Source organism: Pongo abelii, chromosome 1 (genome assembly GCF_028885655.2).
Source record: "Pongo abelii isolate AG06213 chromosome 1, NHGRI_mPonAbe1-v2.0_pri, whole genome shotgun sequence".
In the NCBI taxonomy this organism is placed as follows: domain Eukaryota; kingdom Metazoa; phylum Chordata; class Mammalia; order Primates; family Hominidae; genus Pongo; species Pongo abelii.
The window spans coordinates 132,433,779-132,457,191 of record NC_071985.2 but is presented as its reverse complement, the minus strand read 5'-3'; the positions used below and the strand labels follow the sequence as shown (position 1 = coordinate 132,457,191).

General features: G+C 37.6%; 1 protein-coding gene across 5 annotated transcripts in view; it reads left to right on the top strand.

The window, feature by feature from the left end:
- Positions 1 to 23,413, top strand: part of CDC14A (cell division cycle 14A) — a 176,132-nt gene that overhangs the window by 111,073 nt on the left and 41,646 nt on the right. For all 5 annotated transcript variants that reach the window (XM_024237529.3, XM_024237536.3, XM_054530709.2 and 2 more), the window contains exons 9-10: positions 6,447 to 6,677; positions 11,702 to 11,840. In XM_024237529.3, coding sequence (XP_024093297.1) covers positions 6,447 to 6,677; positions 11,702 to 11,840 — 370 coding nt within the window. The remainder of the gene's footprint in view (positions 1 to 6,446; positions 6,678 to 11,701; positions 11,841 to 23,413) is intronic.

The window sequence follows — 23,413 nt, the reverse complement described above, 5'->3', positions numbered from 1 at the left end:
TTACAAGAGAAGTACATAAAATTGAAAAAATATCCGTGAACAAAATAGCACCCCCCACCTCTTTTTTTTTCTATCTGATCATAGAGGTGGAATACCAGTGTTCTGAGGGAACCTAACTTGAAACCTCTGGTCTAGATTTATTCTTCAGCTGGGCATGGTGGCTTGTGCCTGCGATCCCAGCACTTTGGAAGGCTGAGGTGGGAGGATTGCTTAAGGCCAGGAGTTCAAGACCAGCCTCGGCAACATAGCAAAACCCTGTCTCTTAAAAAAAAAAAAAAGATTTATTTTTCTTTAATCATCATATTCTAGAATCTAGTTTCATTGTATATTGTTATTCATGCATTTAGGTTTTATAATTTGAGCTTTCATAAATATGCTTATCATTTCATACCTGTGACATATTTAATAGGGAACTCTGCTTGAATCGTGATTTTACTGTGTGGATGGGCAATCCAGGTCTAGAGAGTTAAGCTCACAAACAGGATACCTCTATGGTGAAGCCAGAGTTTGATCTTCTCACTTATAAGCTTGCTAAATAATCTTTTTTGGTCTGGACATTCAGTAATTAACCTCTGTCATTTTGGGTTGTTAGGAATTACATGTTGACAGCCTGAGGAAACTGCTTTCTGACAATTGGCCTTTCAAGATAAGACTGATTAAACCTGCTTTCTGTGCAAATTATCTGACTCAGGCCCAGGAAATGTTAGTAGGGATATTGTTTCAGTAGTAGTTTTGTTGTTGGGTATTTGGCAAAGTCGAAAGACTTTCACCATTTGTGATTCATGTGTTTGACTATGTTTTCTTAATGAGAAATTGAGAGATATAATTGTAAAAGCCATTTAAAATGTTTTTATATATATAGACATTGTATATTCTATGGATACATGCATTTTGAAAATATTATTTTTTTTTTAACAAAAGTGGGATCATAACATAGTTACTATCTTACAGCCAGGTTTCCTCACTTAACATATCACAACTTCTTTCCATAGCAGTAAATGAAGATCCATGTAATCATTTTCCACGACTGCATTGCATTTTGTTCTACCATATGACTGTGCCATATTGTGTTAATTTATTTTTGGTTTTTGCTTTTGTTTATTTAGAGACAGGCTCTTGCTTTGTTGCCCAAGCTGGATTGCAATGGTGTGATCATAGCTCATTGCAACCTTGAACCCCTGTCCTCAAATGATCTTCCTGCCTCAGCCTCCCAAGTAGCTGGGACTACAAGGCACGTTCCACCACACCTGGCTGATTTTTTTTTTTTTTTTTAATTTTTGGTAGAGATGAGATCTCTATGTTGTCTGGGCTGGTCTTGAACTGCTGGGCTCATGCGATCCTCCTGCCTCCCAAAGCACTAGGATTACAGATTTAAGCCACTGAGCCCAGCCTGTTAATTTATTTTTGAATGAGATCTAAGTTGTTTTTCTCTTATTCTTATTCTTTTATTTCTTTTTAAATTTCATCATCTATTTAACCAGATGAACAGTTTTTCACTTTTTAAAAACTGCTGTGGTTGGCATAGATGTTCATACATCTTTTTGCAGCTGTAGTTTCTTCTCTAAATTGTTAGAAATAGAATCACTAGATAAAAGGATATGCATATTTTGTATAATAAGTTATAAGTGTCAAAAATATTTAAAACATTTTTTAGTCCTATATTTAATATGGGAAAAATTATAGCCACCATTCGCTTTCCTGCCAGGAAGGGTGCTAAGCCTCTTGCACACACATCATCTATTTAATGATCAGAACAACCCTCTGGAGCAGGTGGTATTTATTTTATGGAAGAGAAGCTGGAGGCTTACAGGAATTACCTAACTTGTCCAGGTTCATAGGCCAGTAATTGTTGGTGTGTGGATTCAAATATTGGTCTGTTTAATTCTGAATTTTGTGTTGTTTTAAATTTTATTATAGAGGATGTACATGCTCACTCTAGAAAATTTAAGCAATATAAAGAGTAAAACTCTTAAAAACATTATATAATCAAGAAATAATCACTTTAAGATATCGCTGTATATGCATATTTTATTCTATGCATATATTGTGCCCTCTCATATTGACACAAAAAAATCTGAAAGTACATTTATCTCACCTTTGTCAGCTTTTATGATGCCTAGAACAATTTCATTTAAGGCGGCCATTGGTAAAATATGGCTATTTTACTGGAATTTCCATTTTAAGATCTAATATTCACTAGAAGCTTCACTATACTTTTTTGTAAAGGACTTTAACTTTGTAAATGCTTTTTGAAGTTGAGAAAATAATTTTGTGATGGAATTAATAAACTTGATCCAATTACAGTGACATCGTGGTAATTTTTTTTTTTTTGAATTGAGAAACCTGTGTTTTTCTGAGGAGGCTGAAAGTCATTTTAGAGGCTCGTTAGAAAAGCTGAGGTTTTGAAGAAGTGATCAAATAGCTGTTGCTAGGAGGTAGCTAAAGGAAGCTCTAAAATCTTGGGATCTGGGCAGAATGTATTATAAGAGCCTTAAGTGTGTGTTTGTGTCAACGGGGAACACTAGGAGTTTCTTTTAGCCATTTTGATTCACATTATTTTGACAGTGGGGAAGAGAAGAGCCCTACTTTTTTTTTGTTAAACATTTTTGAATTGATAAATGATGGATAACAGCAGAATGAAACAGATATTTTGGATTTCAGATTTTCTGTAAAAATGTCTCTTAAGTGTCACTGTCATTCTCACTTCTATTTAAACACACACACACACACACACACACAGACACACACACAGAGAAAGATAGCTTCAGACTGAGAATCCCGACCATTTGAGGCATCAGCCTGCTCCTTTAATGAGAGAAGCCCAGTGTCCCATTTAGTAAAGAGCCTGGGCAGGTTGAAGCCTGGCTCCATTCCTTTTTGGCTGCGTGAACTTCAGTGAGTTCCACAGCTTCTCTGAGCATCGGTTTTCCTGTATATCACAGTGAGAGAAATATGATGCTCACTGCAGGCACCTAGTGAGGATTAGAGATGTTATATGAAGTGCCTTGCAGAGTACTGGGCACACATAATAGGCGTTTATTAGATAGCAGGTATTATGGTAACATTTTTATCATTAGCTGGCCTAATCAACAGATTTTATGTCTTTCTACATTTGCCTGCTCAGTTTGCAGTTTTTACTTTTAATAATGACTGAGTGAACTAGTCATTTGACTCTGCTGTTCTTCAGTTTTCGAACTTTAAAATGAGGGCCTGGGAAGAGATGAATAAAAAAATCTCTTTTGACTCTGATACCCTTCATGTATTATTTGGTCAGCTCAACTCCAGGACTTTGTTGTGGTTCAGTGATGCCAGCGCACCATCTTGTGGCCAGATGGAGTAAGGGTCGGATGAAGGCTCCATCAGCTCTGGGTCTGCACATCATACACATTGGTAAAACCAGTCTCTTGCAAAAAGCACCCACGTACATCCGTAAAAGCCACAAACAGTCGTTCACAGGTCATAGGACATTTCCATTGTTCGTTATAATTTATTCTAAACAGTTTTAAGGATTTTTATAAAACCTACTCACCAATTCTAACCGCTCATGTTCATATCATGTTCTCTTATTTGGAGTCTTAACAGATGGAATCAAGTTGAATCTTACTTGAAATTAGCCCCAGCATGGGTGTTGGAATCTGACTGCCAGGATTGAAATACTGGCTCTACCTCTTACTAGCTGTATGTGTATGGGCCAACTTTTCCAGGCACCAGAAATTGAGTAATTGCAGGTTTTAATGAGATAATCCACATAAAGCACTTAGCATAGTGGTTAGCACATAGTAAGTGCTTGATAAACGTTAGGTGCAATTATTGTTGTTATTGTTATTACAGTGCCCTGTTGCCATATTTGGAAAATTTCTGTCCAGTGTTTTCTTCTCAAAAGATATATACATCGTTTCTCTTAATAGTCTATTTAGGCATATTAGCTATGCTGCCATTTACTCATGATGGAAATTCATATATGAAAAGAGAGATTCTTGCAGCCTTTGTTGCAGGGAGGAAGGGGATAGGCACCGAACCAATTGCCAACACAACGTGTGACAGGTGCTGTCATGGAGGTCCCAGGCATGCTAGCAACCCAGAGGCAGAAGCTCTCACCAGCCTGCCACACTCAGGGCAGGCTTCCCAGGTGTTTATGAGCCCTTCTCCTCCCCATTCCTCACGTGATAGAAAAACTGTTATTTCTTAATGCCAACTACAGTTCTTTTTTTGCTTTAGGCTATAAATCTGTTGCAGGGAAATAATTGGAGCAAGTAAATCAACTAGGAAAACAGACTTGATTTTTGCAGTTAGAAAAGCGTGTATTCTCCATGTTTGTATAAGTTCTTGTTTCTACACAGAAGATTTTAAATAAGCTCTGTTTTACCTGTTTGCTCAAAAGCAACATGGCCTGTGAAAATCACATATCTCAGCTGTGGATTAATTGGTCCTACCTTCCAATTCTGTCTTCATCCTTTGTGTGACCTGGCTAAGTGTACCAGTTATGGCTGTCCAACTCTGGTAAAAGGCAGTTTTTGGAATATGTTGGGTAGCTCACAGACTTTAGGAGAAGACTGGAGAACTAGGCTTAAAAGATGAACAGGACCCAAGTGGGAAAATGGGAACCACACTAGGCATTTCAAACATAAAGAATTTAATACAAGGAGTTTATTTCAAAAAAGACTAAAAAGTAAAAAGGCAACACTGAAGAAACCAGAATATGTTGGAGAAAACAGCTAGTACCTTTAAGGCTGGGGGGACAAAAGGGACAAAAGTGGAGTTAGCAGAACCTGGGAGCTCTGAGGAGGAGCCAGAAGGCTGGTGCTCTGACCTCTGAAGGGAATGCCACACAGCTGGTGTTTGGATTTGGGGGTTGAGGAGTGGAGACCATGAGGGCTCCAGCCTCAGAGATGAGTGCAGCAGGATGGTGGCATGAGAGCCAAAGTAAGCTGGGAGCTCTGGCTGCTTCTGTTTTCTGCTGCTAAAGTGATAGTGCCAGGAGGACAGGAAGAATTCCCTTCCTCCTCCTCAGGTTGAGCTTTAGTGCCTCCCATTTTTACAACTAATAGGAAGCCAGATAGAAAGGTAGTCTGGGAAATGTAGGACGTAGTATATGGACTCCAGCCCCAGTGTCACAGAGCATAAGAGTTGGCTTGGAGCTGAGAGCTGACTAGCATAACAGGGATCCAAGGCAGCAAGAAATACAGCCAAGCACACAGCGTAGAAACAGTCTGGTTCACTTTGCTGGCTGCCGCAGCCCCTGTAACCTACCATCATGAATGGGTTCCAACTGAGATAATTTCACTCAGCTGGTATGTTAGGGATCAGTGAATCCTGAATGGGTTACAGATGTGGCCATCAGTGTGCTGGGAACTTAGTCCCCTGAACTTTTGGAGCTGCTATTGCAAGGCCTGCAATGGCCAAAGCCCCCAGTGGTCGCCTTGGCTGATTAGCTAAGGCTAGGTCTGTAACCCAGCTGACAGTGTAGCTCCCAGGAATACTCACATGATGGTGGCGCCGCTCAAAAATAAAAGGGGATTTAAAGGTGGAACATCTTCCTCCCTCAAAAAAAGGAAGTGTCCACAAAAGTTATTCTTTTTATTTTTAACTAAAAAATTTATATTTTAATTGATAAATAAAAATTATATATTTATGGTGTACAACAAGTTTTGAAATATGTATACATCGTAGAATGGTTAAGTCAAGTCTTACTTAAGTATTCACATATTTATCATTTTTTGTGGTGAGAAGACTTAAATTTTACTTTCTAAATGACTTTAAAGTATATAACACATTGTTATTATAGTCACCATGTTGTACAGTAGATCTCCGGGACATACTCCTTTCTAACTGAAATTTTGTTTTCTTTGACCAATATCTCCCCAACACCCCCTCTTTTAGTTTCTTAATGTGTTAAATGGAGTTAGCCATTCTTAAGAGATGGTTTTGAGAATTTGAAATGATACGCAATTGTGACTTGTACATAGTAGGTGCTTAATAATAATTGCTTTTGGGGAGCATTGTACTGCAAATTAAAACTATGCATATGGCAAAAGAGCTTTAGCTGTAGTTGAAAACTATTCGTCAAGTGGAGAATAAAGCTCAAGGGAGAATAAAGTCACCAAGAACCATTCTAGGTCTGTTATGCACATTTGATTACTTCAAGAATGCTTTTGTTTTGGGAGTGGGAAGAGTATGCTCCCAGGATTCGAATCTAGAGGTTGAGATTTTGAACTTTAATGATGTATTTCCAGTACTTACAGAAGTTTTCTTTTTAACCTCCTATGGTGCTTGCAGTTATGCAGATTGATGCTTTTAGGAGCTTGCTGTGACCTTTTCTCTCACACAACACACTTTTCTCCCAAGCTTTGTTGAGATTTATACACTTCATTGTTGAGAGTTTTGTATTTCTGGGTTATGGAAGATGAAATGCATGCCTTTTGCTTACTGCTCCTTTCTTCCTTTAGGTTATCCTCTTCACGCCCCTGAAGCCTACTTTCCTTATTTCAAAAAGCATAATGTGACTGCAGTTGTGAGGCTAAACAAAAAGATTTATGAGGCAAAGCGCTTCACAGACGCTGGCTTCGAGCACTATGACCTCTTCTTCATAGATGGCAGCACACCCAGTGACAACATCGTGCGAAGGTTCCTGAACATCTGTGAGAACACCAAAGGGGCCATCGCCGTTCACTGCAAAGGTGTGTGCAAGGCCTCGGTGGTGGTGGCTGTGCTTATCGAAGGGGCGGGTCAAGGAAGAGCAAATAACATAAAACAAAACCTGTTTAGTGTCTTAGAAAACGATGAGGTTTTAAATTTCAGACAACTGGGACACAAACTCATTTTAGTAACCCCTTAAAGAAACAATTGCTTGGGTGTGGACAATTGGTGGTGGTGTGGCTTTCTTGATATGCCACTTTTTCAGACCTTACCTTTCCAGGCCCACGTGCCACAATGAGGGGAAATACAGTAGCAGTGTCTTTAGGCTGCAGGAACACCTTTAAACAGGTAAAATTCTCAAGAGACAAGGGTTATTAGTTTTCCTCTCTCCTTTTTTTTTTTTTTTTTGAGAATTGCTCATCTCTTCTCCATCCTCTTGCACTGTCGTGGTTCTGTTTTATGACCCAGTTATCTGGACCCCCATTCCAATCTCTGCTTTTCCCTCCCCTGCTAGTCTTTGGCTTCATGGAGCAGAGTGTCTTCTATGCCTTTTGCTAGGGGCAGTTGGCTAGCTTACAATGCTGCTGATGTGATGCTGCCTCATGGAATAAACTTAAAGAGTTGGTTTTGCAAATCTCTGATCTCTGGGAGTGGATACTTTAGGGCAGGAACTGTTCAGAGTATAGAAGGTTTAAGATTGGCAGATTTAGCAAATAAATATACAGGCTGCCTAATTAAATTTGAATGTTAGATAAACAATGAATACTTTTAAAACAAAAAGTATAAATATGTCCCAAATATTGCAGGGAACATGCATTCTGTATTTTATCTGGCAACCCCATGTCAGCTACTCAGAAAATATGACATGCCATTTGCTCTAAGCTTGGTTGTTAGACTTCGAGGAGGCTCAAAATCCATTCCATTCCAGATCTTTCAGTATGGATAATACTGGAAATATTCCAGATATTTTACTGGGTCTTTGATTTCAGTGAGGAGAAATCACTAGGGCCGCCCCGGGCTGGAGCCTCGAGTTCCTCACACGCAGCTCCTCCTAGTGTCTCTGGGTGGCGCTGTGCTCGTGGTTTTGGGTCTAGACCTGGTTTCCCTCTCATTTTATGCTAATCATCTAGTAGGTGTTGGGGAGGGTGCTGTTCTTTTCATGTGCCTAGTGCTGCTGTAACTGACTTATTCAGACGAGTATGGCTTTGGTTCTGACAGAAATTAAAATGCCGTTTTGTAGGCCCTTGTTTCTATGTTTAAGATTTGAGTAGGTGGAGGTACTTTGTGAACATGTGAGCAGAAATGGGAAGCTGCGGTTTCCCAGAGACCCAGAGAGATGGAAATGAGCAGCACGTTGCCCGGGTTTGGAGGAGGGCCCCCCATGCCAGGCTCCCTCCTCCTGGGTGGACAGAGCTCTCCCTCCCCACCCTCCCTATTAGCTAGCAGGATGGGCCCTGGCTTTGTGGAATATCTTGTCTCTGGCGTGGAGTCTGTTAGGAAGGTGTCACTTGCTGGCTCATTTGTGGGTGCTGCTTTCAGGCCACAGTGGGGTGCCAGTGTCTTGGCTTGTCCCCATGTGATTCATTTGCACCCTGTTTGCTTTTCTATTGCATTTTGTTCAGTATTGCCCAGGTCCAAGAAAAAGCCCACATGTCACGTATTTTAAACAGCAGTAGAACTTGAGAGCTAATGGGAACGTTTATATCAACGTTTAGGAGGAGATAATCCTATCTTCTCTTTCAAAGTTTAGTTTTGTGCCATAAAAATTGTATTTTTTCCTGAGATTAATTTGGCCTTATTTCTTAGTTCAAGTAGTTTTATTATTACTACGTCATAGAGTTTATCTGTGGATTAGCCATCCATATCTTGGATTGACAAATTCAAAGGAGATGAACTGCAAAGCTTTCATTAAAACTCAGTGTGTTTCTTGATAGTATTTCTCATCTGAGAGACCTTGTGCAAAGAAAACTCTCTGGTCTTAAACATTCTTATTACAGATATTTTCTCTATATCCTTGACCTGTGAATGTTTGCCTTTTAAAAAATATATGTATTTATTTTATATTGCAGATTTCTTTTCTTTCCTTTTTTTTTTTTTGAGACAAAGAGTCTTGCTCCGTCACCCAGACTGGAGTGCAATGGCGCGATCTCGGCTCACTGCAGCCTCCGCCTCCCGGGTTCAATCAATTCTCCTGCCTCAGCCTCCCAAGTATCTGGGATTACAGGTGCCTGCCACCACTCCTGGCTAATTTTTTATATTTTTAGTAGAGATGGGGTTCTGCCATGTTGGCCAGGCTGGTCTTGAACTCCTGACCTAGGTGATCCACCTGCCTTGGCCTCCCAAAGTGCTGGGATTACAGGTGTGAGCCACTGTACTCAGTCTGTATTGTAGATGTTTTTATATTAAATCAGAACCTTTAACATTGAAGTCAGTTCTTGTATAGGATGGTCGCATTTACATGTGGTAATGTCTTTTTGAGATTGCTATTTCATTTTCTTCCACTTGCACACACATATAGGATTCTTTTATAAGGATTACACCTTTGGTTTAATTACAGCTGTATTGCTTTTCACAGCATACTTATCTACTATAGGCTTGTTAATTATTTTGACATCTGCCCTAATTAAGTCAGCTTAATTTTCTGGGAATTCAAGCAGCACTTAGTCTTTTAATTGAACTAAAAGAAGGAAGGAGAAAGAATCTTATCCTATGTCAAATGAACTTTGGTAGCTACTGAAAAGGGAATGAATATGTCATGCCTCAACATAAAGTATTTTATACGCGATAAACTCGAAACCAATTTGCTGGGGATTACATTTCAATATCTGCATTTCACTTTGTGGTTGATAAAAGAGATGGCTATGAATTCTTGAAATTCTCTACCACAAATAATAATCTAAAATACAGCAACATTGTGATATTCCAGTATGTGATTATTGATGTTCTATAGGGCTTTCAGAAAATGCCTGGAACTATAAAGCAATTGGTGTTTGACTTGGTATAAATAGAACACTTTTCAACATCTTGTCATGCTGTGCCAGGGAGCCCTTTAATTACAAATGCTTAAAAAATTTTGTTAAAGTTTTTATAGAAACTTAGTGAAATGTTCCTATTCAGTTCAGTTGTGGTAAGAGCTCCTAACTATTGAGTGCTAAGTACGTTCTTTTTATAGATCAAAATTATAGACTCTTTTTTAAAAGGGGGAAGCTGCTTTAGTTTCAGAGAAATTGGAAAATTTCCTGCACCTCCTTTTTGGTTGTGAGTGTGAACAGGAGCCTAAGTGAGGGAGCCATCCAGGTCTTTGCACAGTGGGGAGCAGTGAGAGAGAGTGTTGTCTCCATAAGGAAGGCCCTTTTCTCTCCAGATAGACACCCAAATTGGTGACTTGAAGGAAGAACTCTGGAAACTCACTGGGCTCTGGCTTCTGCTCCAGGATGTCACCTGTGTTTTATCTATATGGTTGCCTATAGTCTTGCCAGGCATCTAGGGAATTAACAATGATAGGCACTGGGTGAAATAGAAGGCAAATTACTCAGAAATCTTAATCACAAAGGGAGAGCCCCACTGAGACCAAAATTAAACCTCACTCTTCTAAAGAACATTGATGTTTGATCTGGGGCAAGAGTTCCTTCAGATTAAAACAGAACACACACACACACCTCATCTAATGAAACAGAGTATGAATACTTCTTAAAAAGGAAGGGTTAGCTGGGAATGATGGCTCACACCTGTAATCCTAGCACTGTGGGAGGCCGAGGAGGGCAGATCACCTGCAGTCAGGAGTTCGAGACCAGACTGACCAACATGGAGAAACCCTGTCTCTGCTAAAAATACAAAATTAGCCGGGCGTGGTGGTGCATACCTGTAATCCCAGCTACTCGGGAGGCTGAGGCAGGAGAATCGCTTGAACCTGGGAGGCGGAGGTTGTGATGAGCCAAGATCGCACCATTGCATTCCAGCCTGGGCAACAGCAGCGAAACTCGGTCTCAAAAAAAAAAAAGGAGGGGTTAATGGGAAGGAAATGTCAGACATCTGTAGACACAAAATTATTGTTTTGGTGGGAGGAAAAACTTTTTTTTTTTTGTATAAAGCACAGATTTACATAAACAGATATGCAGTCTATCTGTGACAGTGAAATTTCATGGGGACTGATTAGGAATAAAATATCTAAAGAGGCTCCTGGAAGGAACAATAATGTAAAAAAGGTTGAGGAACACTGATTTAAAGACATACATTTTTCATATTTTAACATTTCTGAAATTAGAATGGATCTTAAAATTGATGGCATGTCATAGTTTAATTTTTTCTTTGTTAGTGGAACTTACATACTACAGGACTGTAGTTTTAGATTTGCTGAAATGCTGTGTGCTCCCAAGTACTGGGAGATAAGAGAAGACTACCTTTATTGTTTGATCAGGGAAAGCTGACAAAAGGTCCCCTCAAAAGCAGAAGATTCTTGAACATTTAAAAAATGAAACTATCAATGTTCCCCTACTTTGTTTTGTTTTACACACGCACACACACACACACACACGCACATGCACACAATTTTTTTTCTTTCTTTTTCTAACTAAATGTTTTCATGGATGAAGTCAACATTGTACCAGTTTTCTAGGTCAGAAATGTCACTTACCTATAACTTTCCCTGTGACCCAGTCCTAATGGATTTCTAATTCAGCTTTACCTCTTTGTTGAAGTTGCTCACCCTCATCCCTTTCCACCCTCATCCCAACCCCCCAGCCACCCTTGCTTCCCTGCCCCAGCCTTCCATCTCATCTCTCTTGCGTCCATCTCTGGCTTTTCCACTCCAGCCAGTAATGCTGCTGCCAGAGCCATTTGCTTTTTATCACATCACCTTCTCGCCCCCAAATCTATGGCAGCTTCATTTTGCCCTTTTCATTGTTTAAAGAAAAATTGAGTTTTACGTGATAGCAGTTATGTTTATTAGCTGTTGATAATATCACAATTGAATGCAGAGCAGTTTCTGGGCAAGGTTTTATTTCAGTGTTTTTGTGGGAGCATTTGCTAGACTTTATATTTCTTATTGTGTTTCATTCTCTTACAGCTGGTCTTGGAAGAACAGGGACATTGATAGCCTGTTATGTAATGAAACACTACAGGTTTACACACGCTGAAATAATTGCTTGGATTAGAATATGCCGGCCAGGCTCTATTATAGGACCCCAGCAGCACTTCCTGGAAGAGTAAGTATATTGTCCCCATTGTCACATTATATCCTGTTCTTGATCCTTTCGCCCTCTTGTTCCCCTGGTTGTGGACCATGTCAGCTTGTGGTTATAAAATGGCTGCATTGTTAAGAGAAGTGTGTGCCTCTAATAGAATATTGTTGATTTGACAGCTAATGCAGTCTAACTTTGTACCTTTTATATCTCTTAGATCAGGTGAGAGTGAGAAGAAAATCACAGAGCCATCTCTGCCTACCCTTTTTCTGTCATTTTCTATGTGTGATCTGGCTACAGTGCAATTTTCTTATGACATCCCACTTGGCACTTTTCATTCTTTTCTTTTGTTTGCATGTCTTAAAGCATAATGGGAAAAAAAACCACAATTAAGGTCACTCAGTGATTTTGGTAAGATTGCTGGTCTCCTGACAACTAACTAAACTGCTAATGTAGATACAACTTATGAATATACCCAAGAAGTTACCACAGAATAAAAAAGGAGGAGAACTGAGTTTTAGTTCTGGCTCTGCCACTAACTAGCTTTATGACCATTATTTAGAAGAATACTTATGTATTCACTCATTCATTTATTCCCATAGCCATTCATTCATTAACTTTTTGTCCAGCCTCAGCCCAAGAGAGAGAGATTTAACCTGTAGGACACAATCCTTTCTTCTTAGAATGTTAGAACGTATCTTAATGTACTCATTAATAAAACGAGAAGATGAAGTTAGTACTGGTTGATCTAGGTCCAGCTCTAAAATACTATCTATTAGTGATATCTTTTACTGAAATTTCATTTTTTTTTCTTTTTATGCTGGGTTGACTCTATTTTATTTTAATTTTATTTTTTTATTTTTTGTAGAGACGGGGGCCTCACTATGTTGCCCAGGCTGGTTTTGAACTCCTGGGCTCAAGCAATCCTCCCACCTTGACTTCCCAAAGTGCAGGGATTACGGGTGTGAGCCACTGTGCCCGGCTGATGGCTCTCTTTTGAATAGCATTCTTTTCCGTATAATTATTTCTTTCCAATTTAAATATAATTATTCCTTTCCAGTTTTAATGATCATGATCTTGTGTGAATTCGTAAAGAAATGATCATGAATTTCATAGGAAGATGCCATAAGTAAACTCTTAGCATCTGAAATGATTAAGAGGATTTGAGCCTGCTGAGGAATTACTTACTTTAGTTGCCAATCCTAGAGGTAATAACTGATTAAGAAGTGCTGAAAAATGAGCGGTTATACTTTAGCTTAAAAGAATGATGCAGATGTATAATGATTGCATTAGAAAAAATATGCAAGGACAGGATCATTACAAAGACAGGGATTTCTCTCTTTTTACCTGTGAGGTACAAATAAGATAATTCTGTTATTTTGGAGCTTTATTCTTGATCAGATTCTCATTGTCTTCCTCTGTTTCTCTGTTTTGTATTTTATGTGCCTGTAGCCTGGAGCTTTGTGCCATGTATCTGCCAGGTTCTCATTATACTAATTACTGAAGTTGAAGAAATGGTCTTAGGGTTAAAAAACCAAATACTCCTAAGCCTAGTTCTTCAAGCCATTTAATCAATGTCTTAAAATTATTGCTTGTCATTTAATAGATATCGCTATACCTATTGCCCCAGGCATTCTGCTAAGTACAGCTCGCAAGGTGAGAATATAGCAGAGAATTCTACCAGTCAAGGTCACCTAGCTTTCTCAGGGTGTCAGATAACACAGCCCTCATGTTTCATGGCTGCATACTCCTTCCAACCTCTCTATTATACTCTTTCTCTCTGCCATATCTCAAAATAGTAAGAGAAGAAATTAGAGTTATGAGGCAAAGGCACTCTAGGCTGAAGAAAGGCTTTTAAATTTATAGATACTTAAGCTGTATATAAAGAACTCTCAAAACTCAAGAAAACAACTTAATATAAAATGAGTAAATGATTTGAACAGAAAGTCCTCCAAAATGATATACAGGTGGTGAATATTCCTCATGATCATAAACACAGAGTTCCTAAAGAAACATTGCATATCAAATCCAGCTGTATAAAAAAGATAGTACGTCATGACCATCATGGCTCAATATTAGAAAATCAATATAATTCACCAAATTAACACAAAAAGTAGAAAAAATTATATGATTATCCCAATAGATGTACAAAAATTTGACAAAGTTTAGTACTCATTTTTAATAGAAACTTTCAATAAACTAGAAATAGAAGGAAATTTCCTCATTCAGATAAAAATAATCTGTGAAAACTCTATAGCTAAAATTATATTTAATGGTGATGCTTTTCCTGTAAGATCAGGAACAAAACAAGGGTGTCTACTCTCACTACTTCTAATATTATACTGGAAATCTTAACCAGTGCAATGAAAAAAAAAGAAAAAAAAAACTTAGAACTAAAGAGTGAAATCAGTAAGATTGCAGGATACAGAGTCAATTTTCAAAAATTTTAGCAAAATTTTAAAATTCTGCTAATTAAAAGACACACAGTATATGTATCTGACAAAAGACTTGTACACATATATTAACAAGTATAAATAAGCAATTTTAAAAATTAATTTTTGAATGGGCAAAAGCCTTGGCCAGATATCTCACAGAAGGTAATATATGTATATGAAAAGATGTCCAACATCATTAGCCATCAGGAAAATAGAAATTGAAACCACAATGAGATACTATTTTATGTCAACCAAAATGGCAAACAAAAAAGAAGTTTTACTACAAAATGCTGGCAAAGATATGGAGCAACTGGAACTCTCATGTGTTAACCAATTGGTGTATAATTGTTTGGCCGTTTCTCATAACGTTAATCTATATTTAACTCTATGACCTAATGATTTCATTCCTAGGTATTTAAATAAGGGAAATGAAAACATTTGTCCACAAAGACTCGTACAAGAATATTCACAGTTGCTTTATTCATAATGGCCCAAAATTAGAAATCATCCAAATGTCTATCAACAATTTATGAGTGAATATATCATAATATGTTCATAAAATGAAATACTAACCGGCAATAAAAAAGAATGAATTACTGATATACTCAACATAGATGAATATCATATTATTGTAAGAGGAAAAAAAAAGCCAGACACAAAATAATACATGCTGTATAGATAAAGCTCAAGAACAAGCAAAACCATTCTGTGGTGATAGAAATCAGAAAGCAATTGCTTCTGAGCTGTGTCAGGGAAAACTGACCCCCAAAAAAAGCATGATGGAACTTTCTAGAGTGTTGGAAATGTTCTGTATCTTATCTTGGGTTGTGTTTACACAGGAGCACAATCAGTTGTAATTCCATATACTAGACTTAAACAATAAGAAAATAAAACCTAAAAAATTATACCATTTACAATGTATCTGGTAACTTCAGGTTAGAGATATGCAATATCTCTACACAGAAAACCAGAGAAATTTTTTTATTGAGAGAAATTAAAGAAGATATAAATAAGTGAAAAGATAAAGATTATCTTGAATAAAATCAAAGCTGGAGGATTTACACTCCCAGATATGGATTCATTTTAAAATTGCAACAATTATGATGTTGAGGTATTGGTGTCAAGACAGACAAATTAACCAATAGAATAGAATATAAAGTGCAGAAACAAATTCAAAAATATACAGACACTTGATTTATGGTAAAGGTGACATGTTAGAGCAACAGGAAAAGGTCTTTTTAGTAAATTCTGCTGGGTCAACTGGATATCTGTATGGGGAAAAAAAAGAACCTTGGCTTCTGTCTCACAACCTATTTTTTAAAGGAAGTCCTGATGAGTTGTTGATTCAAATGTGACAGAAAAATCAGTGAAGCTTCTGGAAGATAACATAAAATAATGTATTCATACTTTGAAGTTAACAAAGATATCTTGAGTGGTACACAGAAAGCATTACCTATAACTGAGTTGAAATTGTAAATTTCTCTTCATCAAAGACACTATTAAGAGAGTGAAAATGAAAACCACGAGAGTAGGAGAATATTTTTGCATCACATAATAATGGGCACTGTACTTGTACCCAGAATACTTAGACTCCTACACATTAACAATAAAAAGACAATCTGATAAAAAATGTGTAAGAAACACGAAAAGATATTTCATAGAAGAGAATGTACAAATGGCCAATAAACATACGAAAAGCGATTCAACCTCATTAGCTATTTCTTATCTTTTGGTACACCTGTCTGTTGGACATATACCTGTGAGTGGAACAGTTGGGTATGTGTGCATTCAGAGTTAGAATTATTAAACAGTTTCCAAAGTAGATATGCCTGTTTATGTTCTCATCAGCAGTGGTTTGTCAGTCTCTTAAATTTAAGCCATTAGATTTTTTAAAGTGGTAACTTGCTTTATAGTTTTAATTTGCTTTTTCTTGATGACTAAGGTCAATCTTTGTATATTCTAGATACTAGTCCTTTGTCTGGTAAATGTTTTTCAAGTTTTTTTTCAGTCTATAACTTGCCTTTTCATCCTCTTAATAGGGTCTTTTACAGAATAAAAGTTTTAAATTTTGGTGAAATCCCTTATATCACTTTTTTCTTTTTGATATTGTCTAAGACTCTTAGTTTAGCCCTAGACTCAATGATTTCTCATATTTTTTTTTCTAAAAAGTTTATAGTTTTACATTCACATTTAAGTCTGTGATGGATTTTGAGGTTTTTGTTTATTTCATAACGTGTGAGACTTAGGTCAAGCTTCTTTATTTTTGGCCTATGCATGCCCAGTTGCTTCAGTACCATTTTTGTTGAAAATTCAGTTTCTCCACTGAATTTTTTCTATAGCAGCATCAAAAATCATTTGGATATATTTGTGTTGATCTATTTCTTTGTTCTCTATTCTGTTCCATTGACCTATGTGTCTCCTTCTTCAATACCACACTCTCTTGATTACTGGACCTATATAGTGAGCTTTAACATTGGAAGAGTGATTCCTTCCACTTTCTCCTTCTTTAACAAAATATTCTTAGCAATTCCACTTTCTTTTCCTTTTCATATAAATTTTAGAGTAAGACTGTCTAAATCTACAGATAATGTTTCTGGGATTTTAATAAGAAGTATGTTAATCTATATCGATTTGAGGAGAATTGACATCTTTACTATTGTTGAGTCTTCTAATCCATAAACATGATATGTCTTTTCATTTATTTAGATCTTCTTTGATTTCTTTCATCAGCATTGCATAGTTTTCTGGATGCAAGTCCTTTTTTGTTAAATTTACACCTAAGTACTTTTTTTTTTTTTTTTTAGCAATTATAAATGGTATTTATGTCCATGTGTTCATTGCTAGTATGTAGAAATACAATTGATTTTTCTTTTTCTTTCTTTCTTTCTTTTTTTTTTTTTTGAGATGGCGTTTCGCTCTTTTTGCCCAAGCTGGAGTCCAATGGCACGTTCTCGGCTTACTGCAACCTCTGCCTCCAGGGTTCAAGTGATTCTCCTGCCTCAGCCTCCCAAATAGCTGGGATTACAGGCACGTGCCACCACGCCCAGCTAATTTTTTGTATTTTTAGTAGAGATGGGGTTTTACCATGTTGGCCAGGCTGGTCTTGAACTCCTGACCTCAGGTGATCCTCCCATCTCGGCCTCCCAAAGTGCTGGGATTACAGGTGTGAGCCATCCTGCCTGGCCACAATTGATTTTTCTGTTTATTTTGTATCCTGAAACCTAGGAGTTTTGTGTGGGAGTGTGTGTGTGTGTATATATATGTGCAAATTCTTGGGGATTGCTTTTTCATCCACAAATAGGACAGTTTTATTTTCTTTCTAATCTATATACCTTGTGTTTCCTTTTCTTCCCTTGTTGGACAGGCTAAAATTTCCAGCGCTGTGATGAGTAAGAGTGATAAGAGCAGACATCCTTGTTGTGCTCCCAGTCTTGGAAGGAAAGCATCCAGGCATTCACCTGGATTAAGTATGTTAATTGAGGTTTTCTATAGATGTTCTTTATCAGGTCGAGGCGGTTCCCCTCTATTTCTGTGTTTCTGAGAGTTCTTATCATGAATGAGTGTTGAATCTTGTCAAATAGTTTTTTGGCATTGATTGATATGATCACACGATTTTCTTCTTAAGACTGTTAATATGGTAGATTACATTGATTGTTTTTTGTATATTGAAGAAGGCTTATGTCCCTGGAATAAACACCATTTGGTCATGGTGTGTAATTCTTTTTATATATTGCTGAACTCTGTTAGTTAAAAATTTTTATGTCCATATTTATAAGTAACATTGGTTTGTAGTTTTCTTTTTTTTGTTCTGTTTTGTCTGGGTTTTGTGTCAGGATAATACTAGTTTCATGAAATGAATTGGGAATTGTTCTTCTCTGTTTCCTGGAAGAGGTTGTGAGAACTGGTGTGAATTCTTAAAATGCTTGGTAGAATTCTCCAGTGAAATTATCTGGGCCTGGGGTTTTCTTTTTAAAATTATGAATTCAATTTCCTTAATAGATATAAGGCTATTTAAATAATCCATTTCATATTGGGTGAATTATGGTAGTTTGTTTTTTGAGGAATTAGTCCGTTTCATCTAAACTGTCAAATTTACGTTTGTAGAGTGTTTTTTTTTTTTTTTTAAAGTATTCCTTTATGTTTGCAGAGCCTGTAGTGATTTTCTTAGCTTCATTTCTGATGTTAGTAATTTGTGTATTTTTTTTCCCTTTGTCAGTCTCGCTAGAAGTTGGACAATTTTATTGATCTTTTCAAAGAATCAGCTCTTTGTTTCATTAATTTTCTCCTTATATTTTTGTTTTTAATTTCATTGGTTCATGTTTTTATATTTATTATTTCCTTCTGCTTGCTTGTAGTTTTCAGTATTTTGGCAATGTGTCTAGGTGTGGATTTCATTGGAATTATCCTTTTTTGAGGTTTACTCAGCTTCTTGAATGTTTAGGTTTATGTCTTGTCAAATTTGGAAGGTTTTCAGCTATTATTTACTTAAGCGCTTTCTCAACCCTGTCCTCTTTTTCCTTTCCTTCTGGAACTCTGTTGACATGAGTGTTAGGTTTTTTGTTGTAGTCCCAGGTTTTTTGTTGTAGTCCCACAGCTCTCTGGGACTCTCTTCATCATTTTATGTTTAGTTTATTTTCTCTTAGTTATTCAGATTGGATAGTTTCTACTATTCTATATTCCCCTTTACAAATTCTCTCATCTCTCCATTCTGCCATTTAACCCACTCACTGAATTTTACATGTTGGCTATATGCTATTCTAAACTTCTGTTTGGTTTTCTTTATATCTGTTTGTTTGCTGAAACTTTCTATTTTGTCAGTTGTTTCATGTATCTTTGTAATTGTTTGTTGGGGCATTTTTATCATGGCTACTTTTAAATCTTTGTCAAATTCTTCTAACATCTCTGTCATCTTGGTGTTGGCATTTAGCGATCATCTCTTTTCATTCAGTCATTGTCAATGTGAGAAAATGTTAACCTGGACATTTTCCTAGTATGTTGTGAGACTCTGGATCTTACTAAAACATTCTGTTGTATCTGGCTTCTTACACTGCTTCAGCAGGGGAAGGTGGTGGCAGTTGGGTTGGGGGGCAGGGGGTTGCCACATTGCTACTACCAGGTGGAGGCAGGAATCTGGATTCTGTACTCAGCCTCTGTTGATGTCCAAGGTTGAGGGGCTTCTTGTTGCTGGTGGGTGGAGGTGGGAGTTCTAGTTTCCCATCTGGTCTGCACTGACACTGTGATAGGGGTCACCTTGTTACTGAAGGGTGTTGGTGAAAGTCTTCACTCTCCACTAGGCCTCCTGTGACACCACTCCAGCTGACAGGGGAGGGTTGCTGGTCACTGCCTGGTTGAGGTAGACTTCCAGGTTCCACCATTACTACCTTAGTAAGGAGTGGGGTTGAAATTGGGGGATCTCATTATCTGACTCCCAATTTAGCCTTCTTTGACACTTCTGTGGTGAGTGATTGACAAAGGGTATAGGGGTGCCTACCTGTAGCCTGGCAGCATGGAAATCCAGGATCCCCTCTCAGTCTTTGCTGGCTGGCAGGGTTAGGGCCACAGTTTATTTCCTGTGGAGTTTGGCTGGAGAAGAGCAGTTGTTGAAATGTTTTGTTGTCTACTAGGATACCCTTTTCGTGTTCCTTTGACTAGACAGAGCAGGCTTTTCTTTGGGCTTTAAAAATATCAGCTCTGGGCTGGGCACGGTGGCTCATGCCTGTAATCCCAGCATTTTAGGAGGCTGAGGCGGGCAGATCGCATGAGGTCAAGAGTTTGAGACCAGCCTGATCAATGTGGTGAAACCCCGTCTCTGCTAAAAATACAAAAATTAACTGGGCATGGTGGCATGTGCCTGTAATCCCAGCTACTTTGGAGGCTGACGCAATCAATTGAACCTTGGAGGTGGAGGCTGCAGTGAGCCGAGATTGCGCCACTGCACTCCAGCCTGGGCAACACGGTGGGACTCTGTTGGAAAAAAAAAATCAGCTCTGTTGGCATTTTTGAATCATTATCTTCTTCAGCCCTAAGACTAGGCTATGTAAGGCAAAAGGAAAACTCGAGGAACTCACCACCATTTTGTTACTTAAGTCTCAAGGTTCCAACCAATCTGCCTTTTTCTTTTCTATTTTTCAGAGTGTTGTTATTTTTTTTTTAAATATATATAGGATTTTAAATTTTACTTATGGGAAGAATAGGGAAAAGTACATCTACTTCATTTTCCAGAAATGGTGTTATTGCCTTATATTTTAAGGTAATTAGTCTGCCTATAATTTTTGGCATGAAATCTGCTGTGGCAATCTGAATAATGTCTCCCCAAATACAGGCATATTTTAATCCCTGTGAACCAGCTGTGAATGTTACTGTATATGGAAAAAGGGACTTTGCAGAAGTGATTAAGTTAAGGATGTTGATGCGGGGAGATTATCCTGGATTATTTGGGTAGGCCCAATATAATCACAGTATCCTTAGAAGAGGGACCCAGGAGGAGCCATTTAGAGGAGAAGCCGATATGATGACTGAAACAGAGATTGGACTGATGCACTTTAAAGATGGAGTGAGGAGCCATAAGCCAAGGAATATGGGCAGCCACTGTAAATTGAAAAAGGCAAGGAAACAAATTATCTCCTCAAAGCCTCCATATGGAACCAGCTCTGCCTACTGTCACTGCTTTAGCTCAGTGAAACTGATTTCAGACTTCCGACTCCAGATCTGTAAGAAAGTAAATTTGTGTTCTTTTAAACCACCACATTTACGGTAATGCTTTACAATACCCATAGGAAATTAATACATCTGTTTTGTATAGACAGCAAATATGTACAGTAGGAGGTGCAGATCCTAGTGATGAACATGCATATTCTGAACTTCTCTTATTCATCATACTTTCTAATTTGGAGTATTTAATTCCAAATACTCCAAATTAGAAAGTATGATGAATAAGAGCATATAGAGGAGTCGTGTGACTTAAGTGTTATTTAAGGAAGCTTGGGTTGCAACAATATGTAAGGTGAATTGGGTGGATGGAGATTGGAATCAGAGAGGCTAAAAAAGAGACTATTATCATCCATCTCAGAGAGACAAGGACTTATCAAAAGTGGATAGAATTTGGACTGAAGATTTAGAGATGGGTACCAGGGACATTTCAAGAAAAAAAAAAACAAAAAACCGGGGCTTTGAAGACTAACTAATGATCGGAGAGACGAAGAGTATGAAGTCAATGATGACGCAAAAGCATGAATAAGTAACGTGTTCATTAAGCAAGAAATAAGAGGGTAAAAACGTTTTCTGTTAGGTTTTCACCTGTCAAAAATGACTGAACAAGTTAAAGTGATTGTATTCTTTTAAAGGTGAAAAGTCAATCAGTGCTTTTTAGAGAATGTTAATTCCAAATCTCTGACTTTAGAAAGGCTGGTTTGTCACATCCTCCTAGTCCTTGAGGACCAAAATATGTCCAGGTGCTTGATTGCCATGTCTTAAACAAGCAGCCCTCTTATTCACTGGCAGTAAGAGAGATGTTTATTAGCATCCTTTTGAGTTGTTGATAAATTTATGTATTGGCTGACCTCTCCTTTGTTACAGTCTGAAATTTTATATTTAAACTTTTAAAGGATATAAAGCTCTCTATTTGCAAAACAACCATCAGGTGTTTTTCTTCTATTTAAAACTGAAGTTCTTAAACCAAAAATACCATTCTGAATCCCAAATGTGTCTTCTATCAAACATCCTCAGGGTTCTTAAAATGATGTAAAAATACATCTTTTTGTTTTTGAGCCAACTCTGGACTCAACGTCCTCAGAGACAACCTTTAGAAGTATAAAGGTGGAGTCAGGCTGCTTTTACAATTTGGTTGATTCTATTTATTGAACATTTACTGTGTGAATGTTCCCCTGACCTTGGGTATCGTTATCTATCTGTGATACAGGTAACCTATATCACAGATAGATAGATCTATCTGTGATAGGTAACCTGTATCACAGATAGATCTATCTGTGACCTTGGGGATCATGATCTGTTAAAGCTTTCATTCATTATAAAGGGATCATTGAGGGACTAGTGTTGGGCTCCCACAGGGATTTTCAGCTCACAGAGATCCTTTACTTATGGGGCTCAATATGGCATTGTTTTTGTTTTACATTTCCTTCTGAGACAGAGAGAACTCACATAAAGCCTAAATCTGGCTCTTGCAGGAAGTTTTGTCTCTGTAAAGCAGAACTTCCATTTTGAATGAGGTTATCTTTACGAAGCACAATATTATGGTTGAACTCTTTTTCATTCTTAAATCCATAAATCAAAAATTCCCCTGTTCTACTTTATTACAATAGATGTTTTCATCAGCTTCTACTGAGTTGGATATTTCCAGAATTCTAACTTTGTTGCAAGCCTTCCATTGTCTTCAGTGTTTCTCAAACATGAAAATGCCTAGGAATCGTTGGGGGATCTTGTTCAGTGCAGTCTCTGATTCGGCAGGTCTGAGGTGAGACCTGAGAGTCTGCATTTCTAACAGGCTCCCAGGTGATGTGCTGCTGCTGGTCCCTGAACCACATTCAATAACAAGGGTGTTTGGCTCATCCTTACTCTGTAAATAGCAACTTAGGCTACATCTTAATTTGGTGCCAATAGTATTGGTAAGTTTCACAATTGGACTGAGCTAGATCAGAAATTAATAGTTAAACCATTGCTTTTTTATTTCAGGAATTAGCAAAAATAAGATGAAAAACATCTGTTTAGAAAATGGAAAATGCTTGAAAAAGTCTAACAATAATGGTTTGAGTTTTAGTTGAGATTGACTTCTATCATTTCCTTTTTTAAAAAAAATTATTATTATTTTTTAAATTTCAGTAGCTTTTGGGATACAAGTGGTTATTGGTTACATGGATGAATTGTATAGCAGGAACTCCGAGATTTTAGTGCACCCATCACCTGAGTAGTGTACATTGTACCCAATATGTAGTTTTTTAATCTCTCTTGTCCCCGACCCCACCTTCTGTGAGTCTCCATAGTCTGTTATATTCACTCTGTGTGCCTTTGCATACCTGTACCATTTCCTTTTATGGTTTTCTTTTAGATACATGCAGTAGGTCAAGGAATATAGGCTAAAAAATTTTAATTATTTATTTTAAGGATTTAAAATTTTGTGTTTCCTAAAATACAGAAATTATAATCCGA